General features: G+C 34.7%; 1 protein-coding gene across 3 annotated transcripts in view; it reads right to left on the bottom strand.

Annotated features, from left to right (window-relative positions):
- fab1 (fab1 kinase) overlaps nucleotides 1-23,380 on the bottom strand; it is a 111,583-nt gene extending 88,203 nt beyond the window's left edge. For all 3 annotated transcript variants that reach the window (XM_069845321.1, XM_069845320.1, XM_069845322.1), the window contains exons 1-8: nucleotides 23,222-23,380; nucleotides 15,647-15,789; nucleotides 14,227-14,321; nucleotides 12,270-12,389; nucleotides 10,261-10,450; nucleotides 6,648-6,918; nucleotides 4,507-4,722; nucleotides 2,091-2,320 (exon numbers count right to left, since the gene is read on the bottom strand). In XM_069845321.1, coding sequence (XP_069701422.1) covers nucleotides 2,091-2,320; nucleotides 4,507-4,722; nucleotides 6,648-6,918; nucleotides 10,261-10,450; nucleotides 12,270-12,389; nucleotides 14,227-14,321; nucleotides 15,647-15,761 — 1,237 coding nt within the window. In that variant the 5' untranslated portion in view covers nucleotides 15,762-15,789; nucleotides 23,222-23,380. The remainder of the gene's footprint in view (nucleotides 1-2,090; nucleotides 2,321-4,506; nucleotides 4,723-6,647; nucleotides 6,919-10,260; nucleotides 10,451-12,269; nucleotides 12,390-14,226; nucleotides 14,322-15,646; nucleotides 15,790-23,221) is intronic.
- Nucleotides 23,381-23,974: the final 594 nt, after the last annotated feature.

Below are 23,974 nucleotides of genomic sequence, written 5' to 3'. Positions count from 1 at the left end.
GCACAAACTTTCGTTTTCAGTGCATATTATTTTTTTTTACTTTGTTATTTAACGACGCTGTATCAATATAATTAGTGTATTGTTTGTGTTGTTGTTTTCTAATGCCAGGCGTTTGACAATAAAGTCATTTGACCTCTTGCACTCCAATATTTTTCAAAGATATTATCATGGCCAGCCACTGAAGCACAGATTTTGAGGATTATTTGTGTTGTGTGATGTGTTTTAATAAAGAAAATCCACTCAGTTATGTTTATTTAGTTATGTTCGGGCCGTCAGTGTTGCCACATTAGGATGTTTGCACGAACTTTCGTTTTCAGTGAATATTCGAACCTAAAATTAATGTATATTTGAGTTGTGTGATGTATTCTAATAAAGAAAATCCACACAGTTTTTATGTTTATTCAGTTACGAACAAGCGATAGAAAAATAAGCTTCACATGGCCGCAGTTTCAACATTTGGCACCATGAAATACGAACTTTTTTTTTGAACATACAAGTATTTATTCAATTATCCGGCAAAATCTCGTATCTGGAACTAGCCTGATCCCTCTGGTGCCGGTTAAGAGGAATTCTACTGTTTATGATGATTACTGTGAGTATACGCAAGTATACCAGACCAACTGTAAAATAAAGCATTAAGAATAAAAGAATATACAATGCTATAAACATTCATCTGTTGTAAACTAATTAATATTCCAAACCTTTTTAATATTAAATAGAAACAACTTCATTTTTTACTTCATCTTTTTAATTTTTCGTTTCCTTCTGTAAAAATTAAAACAACATATTCCTATATTTAAAATAGTCATACTCTGCACTTACTATAAACCCATTAGATTAGATATTCGCGAGATCAAACCAGACTGAGGTCAGTGGATTTTTGTTAACTAGTAAATATCCTTGCGTGGCTTCTTTTTAAAAATAAGTACAGTCTCTGAGTGAAACGGCTTTGGGCAAAACTTAGCAATCATTTCTCACATACAACACAATTAAACTCTGCTAATCATTATTTTCTGCTGCCAGAAAGTCAAAAAGAGGATAGCAATGGCAAAGAAAGCTTTTAACGGAAAAAGGAGCATCTTCTGCGGACCTCTGGAGAAAGAACTAAGAAAGAAAATAGTGAAGTCTACTGTGTGGCACTGTACCAGAAAGAAACATGAACATTACGACGAAGCGAAGAGAGCAACTAGCATTTGAAATATAGATATGGAGAAGAATGAAGTGTGTGAAATTGATGACAAACTAAGAAATGACGTGGTGTTGGAGAGAGCGGGTGAAGAAAGAATGCTGCTGAAACTGATCAGGAAGGGAAAAAGGAACTGGTTGGGTCACTGGCTGAGAAGAAACTGCCTACTGAAGGATGCACTGGAAGGAATGGTGAATGAGAGAAAAGTTCGGGGCAGAAGACGATATCAGATAGACATTAAGATATATAGGTCATATGCAGAGACTAAGAGGAAGGCGGTAAAAGGAAAGATCGGAGAATGCTTGGTTTGCAGTGAAAGACCTGCTCTTGGGCAGAAAACACTATGACTGAATTAATTAATTAATCATATGAATGAATCATTATTTACGTCCCTATCATCGGAATAATGGATCGAGATAATGGTGTTCAGAGTCAAGAAATAGGATTCAATTCCACCAGGTAAGTAAAATTCAGAAATTCAAGAAGATCTTGATTTAACATGGTGGATGCTTGGAAACAAACATCAGGTTAATCAATTATGTACATTTAGCCATTTGCAACGGTCTTAACTTTAGTATACCTTATTTTCTTACTTTGATTTTAATCTAAAGAGAAAGAAAGATTTAACCTTCAGAATTTTTTTAACTAATGCCACCAGCCTTCAAAATGTTGTGACGTTTATATATTCACCAGTAACACAAAAAGTCCAATACAAACGTCTTATGCTATTTTCCATTAACATAATGAATCCAAATAAATTAAACCCACATTTGAGAAAAAAAATTAGTCCCCCAGAGATTCGTTAAAAGGGAGTTTTATTGTATTTATAATTTAATTGTTGCTTTATTTTGAAGACTGTCAATAAATTTTGTTAACTTCACACACTTGGTATCTTAAAACTTACCAGTGGTCGTAGAATCTTGCTGCGGGATCTGCTTGACCCACAAAGGTTCTTGTGCTTCCTGGCTAATCCTTCCATTTTCCTCAATCGGACTGCTTGGACTGCTGTATTGCTGTGGAGATAATGCTTGACGGGGCCGATACAAAGCATAACCATCAAGGAAGCTCTGCTCAGCTATACTTTCTAGGTAACCTGCTTCTATTAGGGCCTGCCCAATAGCTGTACCTTGAATCCTGCAAGAACATGAAAGTATGATCTCAGTGCTTCGTGTTGGAGGACCACCCAATTCATGTTTGATGTCGTGCTAATGTAACTACAGACCATTTGAAGTATTGGTAGACTAGAAGTAAACAGTAAACAAGCCTGTCCCATGTACAGTGGAAGTAAAGTAGCTATGTTCAATGCTCAACATTGATTGTTGTTCAGTAATTTCTTTTTCTTGGTACTGAACTGTTTTTCATCACCTGAGGCTTGGTACCTTATTGTCATGACAGAAATACGCAACAGAAAATCATGGGATAGTGCCAAGAGATGGTATCATGAACTGTTGATATACAGTATATTCTCCCACAACTTTGTAATAAATAGGCCTATCAGCACATGACAACTTTGGCCCAAGTTTCCATTAGAAAAGTTGTTGTTTTCTAATGTCAGGTGTTTGACAAAGTCATTTGTCCTCTTGCACTCAAATATTTTTCGAAGATACTGTCATGGTCAACCACAGAAGCACAGATTTTGAGGTGTTCCAAATCCATTTCTTGGTTTGAGTTGCATAATGGGCAGTTAGGGGACTGATATATTCCAATTCTATGCAGGTGCTGGCCAAACAGTCATGGCCTCCATTAGAAAAGTAGTCCCTAGTTGGTCAATTTTATTCTGAAAAATCATTGTATTGTAAAGTTATTGCAGCTAAAATAATACTACAGGCACACAGTTCTACTAGTTATTAAAATACCTACATAACTTGTAGTGTCCACAAGAAGGTAATGTTTCGTAGATCTTGATACTTTCAATCAGCTATAAGTGACCTCAGCATAAGTTGAATCAATCTGAGTAGATCGTAGAAATACAGAAGTCCGTCGAATATGTTACTCAATTTCACAGTGAATTATTGTTATTGTTATCTAATGGCGAGATGTAAGGATTCAATCCATGAGTCTTTTGGCATTCCAGTACAGTTTTGAGAGATTCTTCGTCTTCTGGAGATTAGAATCCAGTTTTCGGCAATGAAGTTGATGTTCTCCATTCATTTTAGTGCTTTGGTTCTTGCAGATGGTGCAGTCTTCAGAGTTATAAATTTCATGCGATATAGATGTGATGCTAGACAGTGAATTATTCGTCAACGAATTTATCATCATCATCATCATCATCATCATCGTTATTATTATTATTATTATTATTATTATTATTATTATTATTATTATTATTATTATTTTATTATTTTTTTTTTTATTAACGGCGCACATGCTGACGTGTAGTCATTTCTGTCTCTTCCTCTTTTAGGCAATTATAACGAATCCTGTTCTGAGATTGGGGCACCCATTAGGTCGGATTTTGTTAGCCCAGTATGATATAAGATGATATACAGTATGTATGTGTATGGAAGTAGGGAGGATGGAGGAAGATGGTGATGATAATGGCGGAATGAATCCAGGGTTGTGTCAAAAGTTACCTAGCATTTAACTTTAATGAGTTGACGGAAAACCCCAGTAAAACCTCAACTAGGCAACTTATACCAACTATTATTCGATCCTGATTCACTATTTTTGCAGTCAGACACAATGAACATTACTCTATAGCAGTGAACTTTATTAGCATTATCATCACCATCATTACGGTGCCAAATATTTACATCTAGTCCACCAGTTTCAAATGGACTGCACCATCTTCCCTAACTCTTCATTTTTCTGCATTTCCCTAAATATCCTGTTTATGAAGAGGGGTTTTCAACTGTTTATAGTAGGCCTAAGTGATAACACAATTACATGCAATATTCTTCTCACATACAAAACTTTTAACTCATTATTTGACAGCGTTCTCATCTAGTAGAATAGTCTTTCTGTTATGGCCTCCAACTGACGACCTTCATTGTTATAACTGGGCACACACTCCTTAGATCCTCTGGACTATCACAGCAGGTCTTGTCTACAGACTGATTTTATTTATAACACTTATTTTTCCTTAATAACTACACGAGCTCTGTCAACACACCAACCCATTAACTAAATAAGCATCAGAATAAATTCAGTTTTTCGTCTCTCAGCACGTAATCGAGCTCCTTATGTGTTAATCAAAAATAGGAGGAACATCTCCAGAAAATAATACGAGAAACAAAGCAATTCATTACATAAAGAAAAATAAAAACTTAGTAAAATGAGGAGCTTTTTAATCAAAACTAAACGTAAAGTGAATGACTCACCGTGTAGCTGCATGACTTTGTGTTAGAAGCCAATCAACAAGCTCACTGCCAAGGAAACAACTATGATAATTGCGTAAACGATAACGGTGAGTCTGCAAAGTGAGTCCTGTGTTTGGACGACAGAGATCCTCAAACAGAGCTCGAAGAGAGGCTGACTTCTGTAGTACACGGCAGCGTTCTTCCATACTCATGTAATTACTCGTAGATGCTTGCGCCCTGTAAAATATAATTTAAATGTGTTTACATAAATACAAAAAATTAAATATATCGCACCACTGCAGGAAGACTGCCACAAGTCAAAAATAGTTGATTTTGAGTTACATATGCAATCTAATAGTATATTTTGTATTCTACAAGTCAGAAGAATGTCACAAGTTTAATTTAATGTCCTGTCCATAGACGGCATTTCAAGGAGTTTTGACAATGATTTTAAAATGCAAGACATTGACTTCTAACTCCTCATTTCCCGAAAACAGTGTTTTCTGAATTGTGGCAATCTTCTTACAGGGGTGCGATATGTTCTATAAATCTGTTATAAAATCAATATAACTCAGTGGAGTAAACTTGACCACTTCAAAAATATTATTAGAAATTACATGTTTAATAGTATAACAAAAAAAAGTTGCTGTTCATATATATCAATATATCAAAAAGACAGTTATCAATTAATGTCTATCCAAATATCAAAATCTTAATTGGCCATGTTTGTTCCATATCAGGCAAACCTGACTGTACATAGAAAATACATTCAAAACACAGTTACAAATTATGGAGTAAAGTATGAACATTTCCAAGGTACTACGAAATACTGGCATAAAATCTATAATCTTTTCGTTGTAAGAATAATCCCACGATTGAAGAATATGTTAGGATTTTTCGGATTGAAATTTGATTTAATCCCCCAATAGGTCCAATAACAACTGATACTTACTGTATTTGTTGAAAATATTCATCATTGCAAAGTTAGTAGAATGGCTGAGATTAGATAGGTGAGAGACTGTAAATCTATTAAGGAGAATTACTTCTCTTCTACTAAATAGATTTCTAGTAAACAATGGCACGTGACTGAAGTGAGGCTTGATTGGCCGCAGTTTGGCACCAGAGATTCTCAGTAAGTGATCCCACCCACTGTTGTACATTCTGTTTCATGTTAAAAATTTCCTGTTACTCGTCAAAGTAGACCTAACCTCACTACTATGCATTCGTTTGCTTAGGAAACTGTTACTTTATAATTAATTAATTGGATTCTACTCGCTTAACTTATTATATACATTCGACACTATTTGTTTCTCTCCGCGCTTTTGAGAGGGTTTCAACTCATGTTTAATAACCACACACCCAGAGGATGCAGAAGCCATACTATTACGTGCTTACAAGAACAAGCTCAAGTGGCGCCAGCATATTACAAGAACAGACTATCTTGGTATTACTCTTAGTATTCATCCGCTTTCAAAATAAATAACACAATATTAGAGTAGCTTTTCTTTTACATAAGAGTGAAGTTATATGTTTCATCGTTTATAATAACTAGAATTCAATTTTTGTTTTCAAATAATACAAGATTATGGTTTCCAAATACGGAACTATATTTTCCTGCATTGTGTGAGTGTTTCGACCAGAAGCCAATCACGGATATGACAGCCATGTGCTTGTGTTTACATTAGGATTTTTCTTACAGCAAAAAGAGTATACTTCATGTTGTAACACCTTTAGAAATATATTAAAATTTCACAGATATTTTCAAAGTTAACTTGACATACAAGTCTTAGTTAAGTAACAAATAAGCAGTAGATGAAACTAGCTGCGACATTATTGTTCTAATCCTCTTATTCTAGATTCTTAAGATCTTTCTTTTAGATAACACTATGGCACCTGAATGGTTAGGGTTTTATTCTTTCAAAATACGAATAATGAAACATTCATCAACTGTATCAAAGTCTTCTTTTGTTAATCCATTAAAATATTGTGTCAAAACTTTAGGGAAACTTTTAAAATATAAATGTATTCACTTTAAATAATATTTAATATCTTACTTCTTGCAACTAAACTACTTATATAACAAAAAGAATCTCTAAACAAGTACCAGTTAACGTACGAATCGCTCCAACCTGAAACCAGCACAATTAGTTTGCAATGCTTACCTGCCCAAAGCAAATCTGTCTTCCTGGAAACCAAGTGATAATTTTCTTCGACTGGAGCCTGTTGAGCTCTCCTGACCTTCTGCAATATTACCACATGTACTGCTTGTACTACTCTGCGAAGCTGAAGTTAAAGGAGAGGCTAAGTTTCCAAATTTGATTTGCAGGTCTTCCTGCAAGGCTCTAAGGTCAGCAGAGAGGTCCGCACCCATATCTGCTGACTGTAGGTATGAGAGCACCACCTTGCAGCAATAAGTACACACTCGTAGGTCGCCTGCAAAACAGAAACTTGAGAACAGTAAGAAATATAACACTAAAATCAATTTCATGTTTACTTCTATTCTTTACATTCTGTTATTTCTGTAATTCCACCTAATAAAATCAAAACAAAACTTTTTATTAAACTTTAAAAACCAGATTAGTACACGTGTGATATTAATTCTAACTAAACACATTTTGTAAAAGGGGCATTTGTTCAACTGTATTCTCTGTGGAAGAACCGAAATATTTTCAGAAGAATCAAATTACGAATTTTTAACACCAACGTGAAGTCAACATTCTTTTATGGCTGTAAAACACGGCAAGTTACTACAAACCAAATTAAAATATTCATTAACAATTCCCTAAGTCGAATTATGAAAATACAATGGCCAGATATTATCATAACAAATGAAAAATTATGGAAGGTAACAAATCAACAGTCAATTGAAATTCAAATAAAGGAGAGGAAATGGCACTGAATTGAATATCACTGAAGCCATTGAAAAATCGACGCATGATTGCAACTAGAGATGAACAACAATCGAGAAAGCAAGACTAACAGCGCCCGCAAAGCCGAAAACCTGCACAATAATGTTGTATACGTCGCGTCGTTGACGTAAAGACTGCTTGTGAGTGTTTCGAAACGTCGAAATTGATCACTCCCGAAGTCCCGAACGTCAAGCAGCCTAGAATCGCTAGTTGTTTATACCTGACTGAACTTTTATCTACTTTGGCAACAGTTATATACATATAAACAATCAAATAGCCTATCTGAAACATCATCTGTACCTTTCAGTGTATAATAATCCATTCCCCAGTCTTTATTTAATTACTAGGTCCTTATTAAAAGGCTAGGAATTTTCTTTTCATATGTTTGAGGTCAAGTGTGCAATCTCAAGTAAAAAGATATTAACGTTATGTTTTATGTTTCTTAGAAATGCAAATTTATCTAAGAATTGTTTTTTTCTATTTATATAACCATAGGTAATATCATATAATAAAACCAGAACATTTTGATAACTAAGGTACTGTTCCGTTTTGTCTTTTTGTCTCATTTAAACATTTATAATGTTATTTATTTCAATGATGTATGTTATTCAAAGTTACGAAATCTTTCCACGCCGACCAAATGCTACTTCGAGAATGATGAGCGAGACTCGAAGTGCACGAGAATGACGAGACGTGACTCAAAAGACAAATGCAACGAACACAGCGAGCAAGAGCGGCAGTTATTTTTGTTCATCTCTAATTGCAACTCTTAGGGTTCTCGAATGTGAGGTCGTCCAAAGAAAACTTGAATTTAAGAGATTGGGAAACAACTAAAGTAAGATGAAGAGATTGGCCAACAATAAATCCCGATGTATATGGTTCACTCGAGAAGCAAGCACTGGACTGGAATCCACAGGACGAATGGAAAGTAGGAAGACCTAAACATACAGACCCCGATAAGCCGGACTTTGCTTAATCCAGACAGGCAAAAAAAAAATTATAACTATGGAATTACAATAATTAGAATATTACACCTATAGTACTAAAAATAAAGAAAATCCATCAAGTTTGCATTAAAGTAATTAAACTATACAAACAAATATTATTATCGATTACACAAACAAAGGTTTGAAGTGTAAATAAGAGGCAAAAAGAGAATGTACTGTTTTAAATGTGGCTAGAAGTCAACAATCGCATTTGTCATATAGCTCCTTAATGGCTAAGAATATTTGCCCACTTGAGACACCTCTGCGAATTATTAGTGAAGGAAATACAATCCAAACTGTCCCAGACATGTACTTCAAATCAACTTCCGCAGCAAGAGTTTCGAATGATGCAGAGTCAGGTCCGTTGGGCACATAATCATAATTATGGGTATCACTCATGTACTACAGTGTATGTATTGCTTTAATTTTACTGTACTGTATGGTATATTTAGGTCTATGCCCTTTAAATACATCATAATAAACATGTTTTGTTGCTATACACGGAGTTTTAATGCATTTTCTATTGTTCTTTTAGGTTATTTCAGTTAATCTGGACTTTTGTTGAACCGGTCAACTTATCCTCCCAATTAGTCCGGATTAACGAGGTTTTACTGTACTTGGAAAGGACAATCTTACAGGAGGCAAAGACATGCAGCAAGACATGGAATGAAGTTAAAATGTTGATAAGGAACCGAGATAGAAGGACGTGTTTCAAAGATGCTCTATGCTCCTGATGGAGTGAGAGGATATACTACTACATATGTCTCACAGATGCCCTATACTCCACTAAGAATAACAGGAATTAAGTCAAGTCTTTATTTCTTAAGCATTACCAACAGTAATCTCACTAGAAGTTTTGATTTATCAAAGAGAAAATCAAAACTCGAGTGGGATTTAATTGACTATTACACGATTAGAAGAAATAATGTACTTCAATGCAATAAAATATTAATTGACTTACTAAAATTCTATTTCACTAATGTTAGCTTCACCAAAACATTTGAAAGGAATCATTTTCAGTCGACTGTCTATGTGGGAAACAAATGACGGTCGCAAAGTATGTTTTATAGTACAGTAAAGAATTTTCAGTTTGAAATGTTGGCAAACAAAGAAACAAATGCTAGGGAAGTGATAAAAATACACACATGCTAGAGTGATAAAAATAAACAAATGCTAGGGAAGTGATAAAATTGTGCGATAAGCAGACATAATTGGTTGAAAGATGTTCTTTCGTACCATTTTATTGGTCAAAAGTAGCATGACGTAAAAGTGTAATAGTCTCATTAAAATCACAATAGAATTCCAATACATTATTCGAAAACCAAATATTCGGATCGTCAATTATCTGGATCGATTTTCAAGAAATTTATTAATTACTTATTCACTGACAGAAAATACTTTTCTCTGTTCCAAAAGACTGTGCAATATGTTGCAAAATAAATTCACCCCCATCTGGTTATTTTGTGTGGTTTCTAAGCTTGAAACTGAAATTTACATTGATTTCTACACCAAAGGTCAAATGAAAATCCTCTTTCTGGCCCTATCATCTGTGGAAAAGCGAAAATGTTTGCTGATTTTAATTTATGACCTAATTATGTTAATTTTTGCATATCCGGATCATGTCAATCCCTAATTAGTCCTGATAATTGGAGTTCTATTGTATCTATACTTTCTATGATTTCATCCTACAAGAATTTAATAAAAACTGATTTTGTAACTATCATTTTATTCAAAATCCTGTTTCCAACACACCTCAGTTATGACATTCATTTAGATTTTTGTTCATCTGTCTATCTCACTTATGTCTTTAAGTAGGTACGAAGATGGAAGAGGAAAGTACACTATTCAAAAGCACCATATAAAAGACAATGTTTCTATACCTGTACACCCCATGATCTTTCCTGGAATCTCTTGATTGCAACATCGAGAGCAGAAGATTTGTCCACATACTCGACAATGATGTCGACGCCTGAATGTTGTAAACTTCTCGCCACAGTCATAACATTCCTTACTCACAGAATCTGGCATCCAATACTGTTTGAAGTCGGTGTCTTTATATGCTTGCAATCCCTGTACATAAACACCATTTTATTGGCATATAGGTATGGAACATAACTTACTACAAATATAACTTATTCAGGACCATCTTTTGATTAGAAGCCAAAAGAGCTATAGAAGCCAGTTCAGAACAGAAGAGCACAAAAAGTATTAATAAGATAAAGGTTAAAGCAAAAACAACCTGGCAATTTTCATTATACACCATGTCTATAAAGAATGTTAATACTTATATGGGTAGTGATTCAGTTTATGTGCTTATATACAGGACTTTGGTCCCACACCGTGGCATCGTGGTCTAAGGAATCCTGCCTAGGACTCGAGTTATGGAATGTGTGCTGGTTAGAATCCTCATGGGGAATAAAGTTTCTCATGAAATTTCGGCCAGTGTATGAGACTGGTGCACTTGAGGAGCTACAATAGGTTGCGAAAGCCAGCTATAGCGGCTGGGGGGATCATCATGCTAACCACACGATACCTCCATTCTGGTTGTATGATCGTCCACCTCTGCTTCGGCATGTGAACGTGAGGTCAGCAGCCAACTGGTCAGTCTAGGCCCTTCAAGGGTTGTGGCGCCACAGATTATTATTACACAGAATTTTGGGGATAATATGTTTTAATTTCTTCAAAATAAGATAGGCCATTGTATTTCCATGGTTACAATGAATTTGTTTTCATCTTTATTATAAAAATGGCTGCAAAATTCAGCTTGGAGCAAAGACGAAAAATTTCGGCAGGGATGGAGGTGTTTCAATCCCCTACAATGATTCGCAAAAAATATGAAGCCTATTTCTACAGTGATCCACCATCTAGATTAACTATTTATCACATTTAAGACAAGCTTGTCGAAACTGACTCAGTTACTGACAATTGCAAAGCAAAAAGCAGTCGACCACATAAAGGCCAATTCCTTGAAAATATAGTTGCTGTACAAAAAGCTTTCTTACATAGTCCACGCAAATCAACAAGACAATACAGTGCAGAATCTGGTCTCTCCAGGTCAACTGTATGGAAAATCTTGGATGATACTACACCTCACTTTGCTTAGTATATCCGAACGTATCTTAATGAAACATTTCAAGGAAGATGGATTGGTAGAAGAGGACCAATGCAATGGCCAGCATGTTCGCCGGATCTTACTCCCTGTGATTTTTGGCAGAGGGGTATGCTGAAAGACTGTATATGCAACCAAGCCAAGTAATGTTGACGATCTGCTAGACAGAATAATGTATATGATTTCAGAAAATTTCACTAAAAGGCGCATCCAAGCTCTGAATATCAGTAGGAAAGGTTCCGGGCATGTGTTGAACAAGTGGAGATATTATGAAGTTTGTGTATGTAAGTGTGACTACCTATATGTGTTGACATTTTTTAGACACTCTTTATAAGCTATCACTATTATTAAGCAGCTACCAGTACCATACAAGCTTGTCATAAAGTGTACGACAATTTCAAAAAATAACTTGGGGAGTGATTATTCAGTGGATTATTTTTTTTCTCTTACTATTTAACAGCATTAAAATATATACTAGAGAACAGTTAGTTGATAATTTTCTGTTTTAAACACAGAAACTGAATTACCATGGGGGGAAGGGAACAAGGAAGAATTTGGGATGAAAGCATCTATTTTTCTTTAGTTTATTGGCACTTTACACCAGAAGACGATCCGAACATGTTCTAATGTACAAAACACTAAATTCCTTAGGTATTAATAATCAGAACAACCTGTCTTAAGTGTTGAGTCTACTGAGCACAAACTAGCATCCTGAATGGCAACCAAAACAAAAGCAGTGTAAAACTAAATTCATTGATTAATTACATATGTTATACTTACTGTGCTTTTGAGAGCTAGAAGATTACTGATTCTTTTGAGTACATTGGGAAGGCTCCTTCCTTCACCAACATCCACTGGGAAAGGTGTCACCAATTCGCTAGGAACTGTGTCTCGTTGTTCCTATAAGGGAGTAAAATATGTTCGGAAAAAATGCTTAAATTAAAATTCCAAAATGTTCATACTGTAAGAAATCGTCTTAAACTAGCCTTCATTTTCACTAACATTGCATATTACATTCTAAAACGTTTACAATGTAAGAAATGGATTTTAAAAAGCCTTCATTTTCACTAACATTGCGTCAATTAAATAAGACCCTGACGGTAATAATCTCATACATGTATTGATATTAAAAGTGTTGTAGTAGGTAATCAATATTGTGAGGAGTGGCTGGAAAGTCCTGCACACAAGCTTGTAACTCCTGAATGGTTTGAATTGTTGGTCGGTTGCTAATGCTGGTCTTTTGGAGAACTTACATTTACCATCTTTTGGATAATCATTTATGTTGAGTCGATGTAGAAGCAGCTAAGCAGTCGTGTCCTGTGTACAGCCTGAAGAGGCCGACAGCATTTGTTCGTGAGACCATCAGTAATCAGTCTATTATCGTTCAGTATACAATTCCACTGTTTGTTTTCACTTTCACTGGCAGGGTTGCAAACTTTTTTGATGAAAATATGGGAGACCAAGGAATCGACAAAATTTCACACAGAAAATTTACAAATTATTCGGTTCAGTTACTATAAAAAACAACACTTTATTTTACACTTCGGCAGCTAGGCTTAAATTAAGAATATTTTGAGACAGATTTTGTCTTGCGTAATACTGAATTAGACTGCCATTTGCGGCTCTGATTTGTTTAGATGTGTCGTACTCCTGTTTCGAACATCTGTCCAATTATTGTTCATGAGATAAAACATCCTCTTTATATGAGCATTACTACTTTGTACAAAACTAGCCGGTTTTTCCACATTTACAACATTAACATAAGTTTCATTTTAAACGGGTGATCACTAAAACTCATTTCTGACAAGCATTACCGTCTACAAAGTCTGCACATTATAATGTCTGTCTTGAACAACAAAATTAAACATATAAATTATCATCATTCGCGGCAAAATCAAATGTTTAGAATAAAAGATTTTATAAAATGCAAAAATAAGGGAGAAAAATACTCGAAGAGAAGAATAATATGGGAGCCGGGAGTCTTAAAAATTAGGGGCAAATACAGGAGATCTTGGAAATACGAGAGAGTTGGCAACCTTATTCCCTGGATATCTGTTTTCGTGTATTTTCGATGACAACAGTGACATTCAAAGACTCACAGCAAGCTCCTCATACCCTATTTTTTTCAAAAGTTACAAACTCATGTGCAAAACTTTTCAACTGTAACTTCTAAAAACATCAGTAACAAATTATCTCCTGTTGTCGGGTGAATACAATGTTTGCCATTAAATCCGAAATACACATGTTGAAACCTGGCTATGGTGATTGATTTATGGGACGATAAAATCTTTTGCATGTTTTTCCTTAAGGAAACAAAATCAGGTGCACCTGCATCGTAGGTTTACAACATACAAAATAACTTTGTCCCTGAACGAGAAAACTTCAGGCAAAGTTTTTCGCCCAAAATTCAATTCTTCCAGTATTCATTACGATCTCTTTCTTACAAAAGTGAAAGAATTTTTCCTTATAGATGCCCCATCTCAGCAATATTGATTTCAGCACTGTCAGACTTACAGGGTTTACGAAGATCTTATAATATCTAAGTGCAATGGAAACCAGCCAACAATCATATTTGAGACGAGTTACATTATGAAGTCAATATAGCATTAAAAAATGGCAATTTGTAAACTATAATTTCTCATTGTGAAGTTCAAATTAAACCTGCTAATGAAAAACAAGATAATATGATACCATAATAGCATTTGTCCTCTACATGCTTTTAACTTAAGATACTAACCAAGCTTTCTGCAGCTGACTGCCAATCTGTTTGAACAGGCATATCAGGGGACACTCCTGTTGATGATGGAGCATTGAAATCAGTCACTGGACCACCTTGCAAATATGATAAAAAGAACTATTACTACAAATTAATTTAACTTACACATTATTAATTAATTGTATTTTAAAAGTTGGTTTTATTTTTCTTTTTATCAAAAAAAAGTAATATCAAATAACATTAAGTTTAATACATTAGAAAAAAATTCTTTAATGTAATTCAGTAAGGTAAATAAAGTATAGAAAATTATAACAAATATCGAAAAAGTCTATCAAAATATTTAATTCTGTCATCAATGTAATGTGTTTTGAAGCTAATACAGACAGTCTATACATAATAAAATTTGTATCTTGCGTAAGAAGGAAACATTTTTTATACACTGAAGTGTTACAATGTTATTATACAATTTCTTCCCTTACAATGAAAATAAAATTTTGATATGTTCTTATCTCTGTTTAGTTATTAATCTCTGCTTAAAATTAATTCCATAAAGACTCACTTTGGGCATAATCTATCACTTGAGCATGACTTAAATTTTGTCAGAGCTTGCTGAACATGCCACTAAAAATGATGAGATGTAAAAGAATAAGTTACTTTATTGTCTTGTACAGGTAAGAAGTTGTAGTCATGACAACCCTTCTAGACAGACAGCTATTAGTATACAGGGTGGAAGGGGACTGGTGCACCAACATTTAAGAGGTGATCCTAATATTAAATATTATAACAGAACTCTTATTACATTTTTCTTCAATGAAGCATTGTTAAACAGGAAAAAAATAGTCTTTGCCCAATGTTTGCAGTGCTCTATTGTGGTAACCCCCCAAGAGAAATATCTGATTGCTATACACGCAGATAGGTAAAAATATTCTGAATAGTTGATGTCTTGAATCTTTTTTTTTTAAATTAAACCATTTAAGCCATGAATTTAAACTGAATAATTGCGAAAATCGTTAAAATAAATCTTGCAACACAGGGCACTGTCGCAAACCACTGAGAGCAGCAGCAGCAGCAGTAGTAGTAGCAGTAGTTATTGTTTAAGAGCTCATCAACTACCAGAATAACTTTTGCAACGGTGGTTTAGAATACCATTTTTTGGGGAGCATGTCTGAAGATTTCCGAAAGTTGGCATCCATGCATAGTGCATTTTAATTTTGTATCAGGTTTCACTGAACACACTATACATAGGTACATGAAGACTGTGAACAGAGTACACTGTACTGTACTCACATTCATGGTATTATGTATACGTACTAACTTTAGTAAGTGACAGGTCTACTATATGTGAAAACATTAAATCAAATCATCACTTAGAATGCTTGGTAACATAGAAAAAACTGGGTTGAAATATAGTTCTTTTAAATGTTATGAAGTTATGTCTTACCTTTGTTAAATTTAAAGAACTTTGACAAAAGAAATCCCACACCAGGCTGACTGGGCTCGGGGCTTAAAGGTGCAAATTCTGTAAGATGTGATGGCGATTGAAGATTTCTGTTCATGTTGCTCTCACAGTATTCCACTACCTAACTGAAATAAAAAAATTATTATGTTGCAGAGATTTTTTAAAAATAATTATGAGAAATATATTACCTATTTACAAATAATGGGCGGCTGGGTAGCTCATTTGGTAGAGCAATTGGCCATAGATTGAAAGTTCCTGGATTCAAACCCAAGTGGTGATGTGATTTTCTCATTGCCAAAAAGCCAGAATGGCCTCGAGGTTCACTCAACCTCCTATCAAATTGAATACCGGTACTAGCTGTTTCCCAGGAGTGAAAGGTGGTCAGAGAGTGGTTTCGACCACACCACCTCAGTCTAATGCCGAAGTCAGGAAAACATGGCTCTACCTCCATGCCCCTCATGCACCTTCATGGCTTATACAGAAGATACCTTTAACACTACTTAAAAACAAGCCAATATTTTTTTTTCATTATGGCGTATACAAAGTATGTTGAATACCTGGTGTCTGGGACAAAAACAACCAATATAAAAGGTTTGTAACTCAGTACGTAATATATGTACGAAAATGCTGTTTGCAGGAAATGATAGAGGAACTTTTCAGGTTTCGACGTTGCCATCACTGCAACCCTTGGTTGATGGCAGTGTTATTGTACACAACTAACATCAAAATGGTCAATTTTATAGACTTTTTAATACCGATAAGCCAGTTAATAATCTTTAAGTAATAATGTTTTCGTCTAAGTCTTATATAATTCAATAATTTTTTTTAATTTGATTTTATGACAAACGATTTTGCTCATCAGTGAGCATCTTCAGGTCTTATAAATATAACATGAAATAGATCAACAGTTTAAGTACATAAACAACACAAAAATAATTGCATGTGTGGTTGGCATGTTTTACATGATACATTTGCAAATTATAAAGTGGTTACAGTTACAATTTGCAAATATGTCATGTAAAACATGCCAAGCACCATGCAATTATTTTTGTGTTATTTATGTATTTAAACTGTTAATCTATTTCATGTTATATTAAATTTATAAGACCGGAAGATGCTCACTAGTGAGTGAAGACGTTTGTTGTAAAATCAAATTAAAAACAAATTATTGAATTAGATAAGCCTTAGACGGAAACATTATTACTAAAAGATTACCGGTAACCAAAATGGTGTTTACAGTGCAACAGAAAGTTGAATGTTGCTACTGGCTTGATGAATTCAAATTTCCTGTGACAGCGTAGAGAACATATCGACAATAGCGAACAACAACAGCCTGAAAGACACACAATAACAACATGACATTAAACAGCTCCTTGAAACCGACTTCCTTGTAGAGAAACGAGCACGTGGTAAGAAAGTGTCTGAGCAACAAACTGAAACAATCGGAGATGCATTCCAACAGAGTCTGACTAAGCTTTTTATTGTGCCAGCAGGGAACTAGGAATTCCGAAGTCGACCATCTATGATGTTGTTCATAAGAAATTGCGTCTTCGTACACACAAAATTCAGTTGATGCAGAAGTTTAAACCAAACGACATCTCTGCATGATACGACTTTGCTACAGTAAGCTGTTGAGGATCAATAATGAGAATTAATTCTGCAGAAGGTGGCTTTCATTGATGATCATGCACCTTGCACCTTTCATGTCTTTGAGAACATTAGAATAACTGCTTCCCTGGGCAATGGATTGGACGAGGTGGACTTATAGCATGGACTGCCAGGTCCCCAGATCTAACACCTTTCGATTTATTTTATTGAAGATACCGGTAGTTAAAAGATATCATCTACAGAACCCCACTGGTAGATTTGGAGGATTTGCATCGGAGGATCCTAGCTGCTTCTAAAACTGTCACTCAGTGATGCAAGAAAACATCAGGCAAGAAACTGAATATCACTTGGACATCTGTAGTGCTACAAGAGGTGTACACATGGATTTGTTGAAAATGGCAAAGAAAAGGGAAGCTACTTGTTGAATCCATTATCACGAGCTCTCTCCGGGACAGAACCAATAACTCTTGGGTACACATACTTTCCTTTCCTGACAATGGAAACAATACACCCCACTGACACATTTTATGTACCTGCGTCTATCACAGTGCAAAAATGCAAAACTTATGCACAACACTGAACACTGTGAAAGTCTTAATTTATACTTAAGTTTCAATTTGCTCCATTCACATTACCAGTATTAATATTATCCTAGTAAATCAAATCAAATTATTATTATTATTATTATTATTATTATTATTATTACTATTATTATTATGTTGTTGCTGTTGTCGTTATATTGTAATTTATATCGCTAAAATATAAATACAAAACTGAAGCCCTACTTTCATGTGTAATGCAAGCCTCATGTCATGTTAATAGCAGCCAGAATCTTGTCAGATTGTACTGCAGCATGTAACTTTCATTAACACAAGACACTAAAGGGCAATCTAATCTTGTTCTACTTACGAACAATTGGTTCAATATAGCATAAACTCGAATTAGCAATGCATGATTATTTTCTTACTCTTTAAATAGATTTTTCCCTCTGACAATTTTAATCATAATCGTCAAAATGAAACCCTATTGGAACGTGTATTACCAACTTAAGTCTCAAGTATTAGAACTATATTCTATATTAATAGCAGTGTATGGTAATAATGTACAAACTACACGCGAATACATAAAAGTGATAGAATTACAGCATTTGACCAAAGTTCATTCTACATCCATTTTGAATCTTGCGTACACTACTTTTAACACTTGAATACAAGTAATTGATTAACTAGCGGACTTACTCGTGTTAATTATGTAAGTCTGTGCAGCTTACAGCTGTTTTGGTGCTTCATCACACCATCCTCAGAGACTACTAGATCTCGGCGATCACATAACCAATGCTAACCATACATACAATAACATAAATGCGGACATGGAAATCCTACACATACAACCCAAGAACCAAAAACTCAACACACTAGAACAATATGAAATATATAAACACAATAATACACACCCAGATCAAATTCTCAACACACAGATCAATTTCAGTACACACACACTATTTGACTCCACTTTTCATGCACAGTAATACTACACAAACAAGACCTGCACAACAAAATAGAAACATACTTTAAACAAAACAACATCACAGAACTCGAAAAAGATCCCACCACACAATACCACAACACAGTAAAAAGCACAATCAACAAAAGCAAACACGTAATACTGCACAACATGAAACAACAACTCAAACCAATCAAACCAGCAGCACCTAAACTCAATGCACTACTCAAAATACATAAAGAAAACATACTTATCAGACCCCTAATCAACTACAAACAGGCACCAGCACACAAACTAGCCACACACATGGACAAAATCATCAGAAACAACATAAAATTCAGAAAACAGACAACAATAAAGAACACTATAGATCTAGTCAACAAAACAAAACAACAACACATACCACACAGTGCAACACTAGCATCTTTCGATATCACTAACTTATACATTAACATACCAATACAAGACACATTACAGATACTAAAACAAATGCTCATAGACAACAACACACCACAAGAATACATCGAAGAAATTATCCAAATCACAGACATCATAAAAAAGCAAAACTATTTCACACACAACAACAAATACTACATCCAAACAGAATGATTGCCAATGGGATCACTCATATCCAGCATACTAGCAGAGATATTTTTACACAACATAGAACAAACATACATACTCAACAATGAACACATCATATATGCAGACAACATAATATACTGCCACAGATACGTAGACGACATACTCATACTATACAAAGGAAACAAAAGACAAGTACACAAACTACACCAATACATAAACAAATTACACCCAAAACTTCAATACACACTGGGACTTGAAAACAACAACTCCATAAATTTCCTAGACATCACCATAACAAAAACTGACAACAAACACACCTTCAAGATATACAGAAAACCAACCACCACCACCACACACATACACAACACATCTAACCACTCCATACAACACAAACATGCTGCATTCAGGACAATGGTACACAGATTACTCAACATACCCATGAGCCAAGAACACTACAATGAAGAAGTGAACACAATCAAATACATAGCACAAGAAAACGGTTACAATCCAAACATAATAGACAACATCATAAAAAAGACAAAACAAAAACTTAACAAACACAAAAACACGCAAAACAAAACACAAACACAAGAACACAAGAAATACATCACACTAACATATGAAAACATACACATAAGATCGCATCTTCATTCACAAAGCAGAAATACAACATAGCATACAGAACAGAAAACACACTACAAAGACATCTCAACACACAAAAAACACAAACAAATAAATACGACCACACAGGTGTACACAAACACACATGTAATAGTTGCGACAAGTTCTACATTGGACAGACACGCAGATCATTCCAAACACGCTACAAAGAACACATCTACATATACCGATCACATAACCAATGCTAACCATACATACAATAATATAAATGCGGACATGGAAATCCTACACATACAACCCAAGAACCAAAAACTCAACACACTAGAACAATACGAAATATACAAACACACTAAAACACACCCAGATCAAATTCTCAACACATAGATCAATTTCAGTACACACACACTATTTGACTCCACTTTTCAACACTTTTCAACAATCAAACGCACCCACACAACAGGCAGAGAAGTTCGAGATGATGCCGAGATCTAGTAGGCTCTGAGGATGGTGTGATGAAGCACCGAAACAGCTGTAAGCCGCACAGACTTACATAATTAACACGAGTAAGTCCGCTAGTTAATCAATTACTTACGTTCATTCTACATCATTTATTGTCTTTAGATTACATTTCGGAAATAATGTACACCAAATAGAATATCAGTATCGGTAATTAGATTTATCAATACTTCAATATTTATGTATGATTACTATTTGTATCGGTAATTAGGTTTACCAATATGTAGGATTACTATTTGTATTACTTTATACATTTTAATCGCACTTCCAAAAAAAAATGTAACTCAATTATTTATTCGTTGAATAGAAGGTATGAAAATGTTATTATAATTCTGTCCTAAGCTTTATCTCTTGGCCCTTCAAAGCTTTAAGATAATTAACCCTTTGAAGCTGGAAGACTTATACCACTATTGCATGCAAATGTCTAATTCTTAACCAGGGGTTCGTATACCTGCATAATCAGGTAAATTCGTATTGAGTTCGTTAGCCGAGCAGTTTAAGGTGCACAAGATATGTTCCGCCAGCATATTGTGCCTAAGATCGCAGGTTCGCATCCCGGCCACTGCAGTCAATTGAGTCTGTGGTAAAGACTGGGGAGGGCCCATGTAGAACAATTGGTGTAATGGTACGCATGGCTGCTGGGTAACTTTCGGTGATGGACCCCGGACTCATTTCACCGGCATTATCACCTTCATCTCATTCAGACGCTAAACAACCTAAGCTGTTGATAAAGCGTCGTAAAATAACCTACTAAAATAAAAAATGGTACGCATGGAAGCTGACAGGGTTTCAGTTGACTGCAGCTGAAATGATTTTGCTCCTTTTTTTTAAGAAAAAAAATTACAATTAATCAAGTGCAATGTCCTTGATGTGATATAAAATTAAAGAATATCAACGTATTTTATATCACGTCATGACGATAATACTAGCTGGCCACTATAATGGACACACGGCTCCTAAGAATTAAGCAGAGCACTGAAGATTGTAGAATAGTGAACTTCTTTTATAACAGTTGAGACTTAACAGAGGATAGACGGAGATCTCATTTGTGTCTTGTATTTAAAATTAAAATTATTGGTCTCTGATTAGTACTAACAAAATCTTTATTTTTAAAATAAAAAATCATTTAAAAAAAATGTACTCACAAGGTAAGGTAAAGATTACTAAATCTTCTTTACAGTATGTCCTTTTATACACACCTGTCATTCTTGTGGCTTTCTTTTGTAAAACAAAAATATGTTTAGCTTCAGATAAGTTGCCCCAGTCCATCAATTCGTATTTCACTATAGAATGAAAGTGTAAAAAGTATGTAATTTATACCACAAATAGCAGATAAGGATCTTAATGCATATCAGGCAAAGCTCAATTTAGAAGTCATTAATCCAATTCCAAGCCATGAAACTTTGTGCTCATAGATCTTTTGAGATCATTTAATCTCGTAAGTTAATGTAGGGAAACCGAGCACTATTGAGCATAATTAAATTTTATTACACTAGTTTTATAAACAGTAAAAGCTATAGGTAAGTACACAATTGACAGTTACACAAACTTCATATGTATATAAAACGATATTTGAGTATTTAAATTGAGTATTACCAAAAATTTTATTATCTTATTCACCATTTCGGTCCACACCTGTGGAGTAACGGTTAGCACGTCTGGCCGCGAAACCAAGTGGCCCGGGTTCGATTCCCGGTCGGGGCAAGTTACCTGGTTGAGGTTTTTTCCGGGGTTTTCCCTCAACCCAATATGAGCAAATGCTGGGTAACTTTCGGTGCTGGACCCCGGACTCATTTCACCGGCATTATCACCTTCATCTCATTCAGACGCTAAATAACCTAAGCTGTTGATAAAGCGTCGTAAAATAACCTACTGAAATAAAATTCACCATTTATTACAAACCACATTTTCAATCCCAAACCTTGTTCATATCCAAGTAACCAACTGACCACACGATACTTTACACTGTCGTAAATTATTTTGTAAATTATTATTGAGGATTCTCAGAGCATAGGTCTATTTATTAATACAAAGACATAACCATTCATTCATTCACTGTGTTCTGTCCAAGGGCAGGTCTTTCACTGCAAACCCAGCACTCTACAATCCTTCCTATTTTCCACCTTCCTCTTAGTCTCTGCATATGATCCATCAAAATATATAGGCTACTGGTATTCCCTTTAAATTTTTTTATTGCCTTGAGGCATATAATATCAATCTAACCTAAAATGTTCTAAACTATAATCATCTATTTTAATATTTAACTATTTCTGTATGCTGTATAAAAATAATATGGGATCAGTTAACTCTTATACAACATTTCAACTTAATGCTCCAATCAGCTGCAGAGACATTTGTTTAATGCCCAGATTTACATTATATAATTATATAAGCTTAATGTAATTCATTTTTCAAGTACATATTTGCGGCCTTCTGGAGATCACACAACATTTACAAGTATTTTGCAATGAACTAGATCTAGGAATATGTTTTGGTTGCTTGTTACTTACAATCTTATGTTAACTTTTTTACTTTCAAAACATTTTGGGTATTACAATTCAAATAAAAGTATCACACATTTTATTACAAATAAATAGTTTTTGCTAAGTTTACTAAATAAATAAAGGTAGCGGGTATCCTGAATAATATTTTGAAATGTGCTGTTAAAACTTTGGGTCGAATTTATTGATAGTAGTACGTACTTCAGGTGAATATTTACGGTACCTTGTCAGACTAACGCATTTCGGAACAAAATATTTCGACGTCAATACCTAGTGAGGTATCTGGTAATTAAATTCCTCCAAATAAAAATAACTCACATAATAAATTATAAATTTTACTGCACATCAGCTGATACTGACAGTTACAGAGTGCAGGATTAGAGTCACATGTAATGAAAGAGACCATTGGGGTTGTTGCAGGGCAGCCAATATATGAAGGTTGAAAAATTCCAGGAAATACAAATGTAAATGTCTTACCGAAAGAGAAGCATAATAATGACTATAAATTTGTAGCTATAGTTATGTAATTTACACAAAATGCTAAGTTCACATATAATTATCTTGAAAAGTTTTGTCCATGTCTTTATAGTTATCATAATGTCTTGTCGCTATTGTTACACCACCTGGTGCGCATAAATAAATAAATAGATCACAATCACAATGTGCATTTGGGCCCACTTGGGACAAGAAAGGGTAACTGACAGCTGTGTGTGCCTGCACTTTATCAATTTAACGTTCATAAAATGAACGAGACATCATTGTTGGTGAGAATGGTCAACAATTCGCTCGCAGAAGCAGAACAAACATACTGTACTAGGCCTACATGTTTTTCAGTCATTATTTTACCTATATTCCTTTCAATCATCTTTGAAGTATTAACCTTCCATTTAGTCGCGCATGAGTCTGAGAGTCCCAAGGGTTTTATTTTGTTTCATATCTTGCCAATAGACGTACCTACTCACCTACGTTCTTATCA

This window comes from Periplaneta americana, chromosome 14 (genome assembly GCF_040183065.1).
Source record: "Periplaneta americana isolate PAMFEO1 chromosome 14, P.americana_PAMFEO1_priV1, whole genome shotgun sequence".
Taxonomy (NCBI): Eukaryota; Metazoa; Arthropoda; class Insecta; order Blattodea; family Blattidae; genus Periplaneta; species Periplaneta americana.
This window is presented reverse-complemented; position numbering and strand designations above follow the sequence as displayed.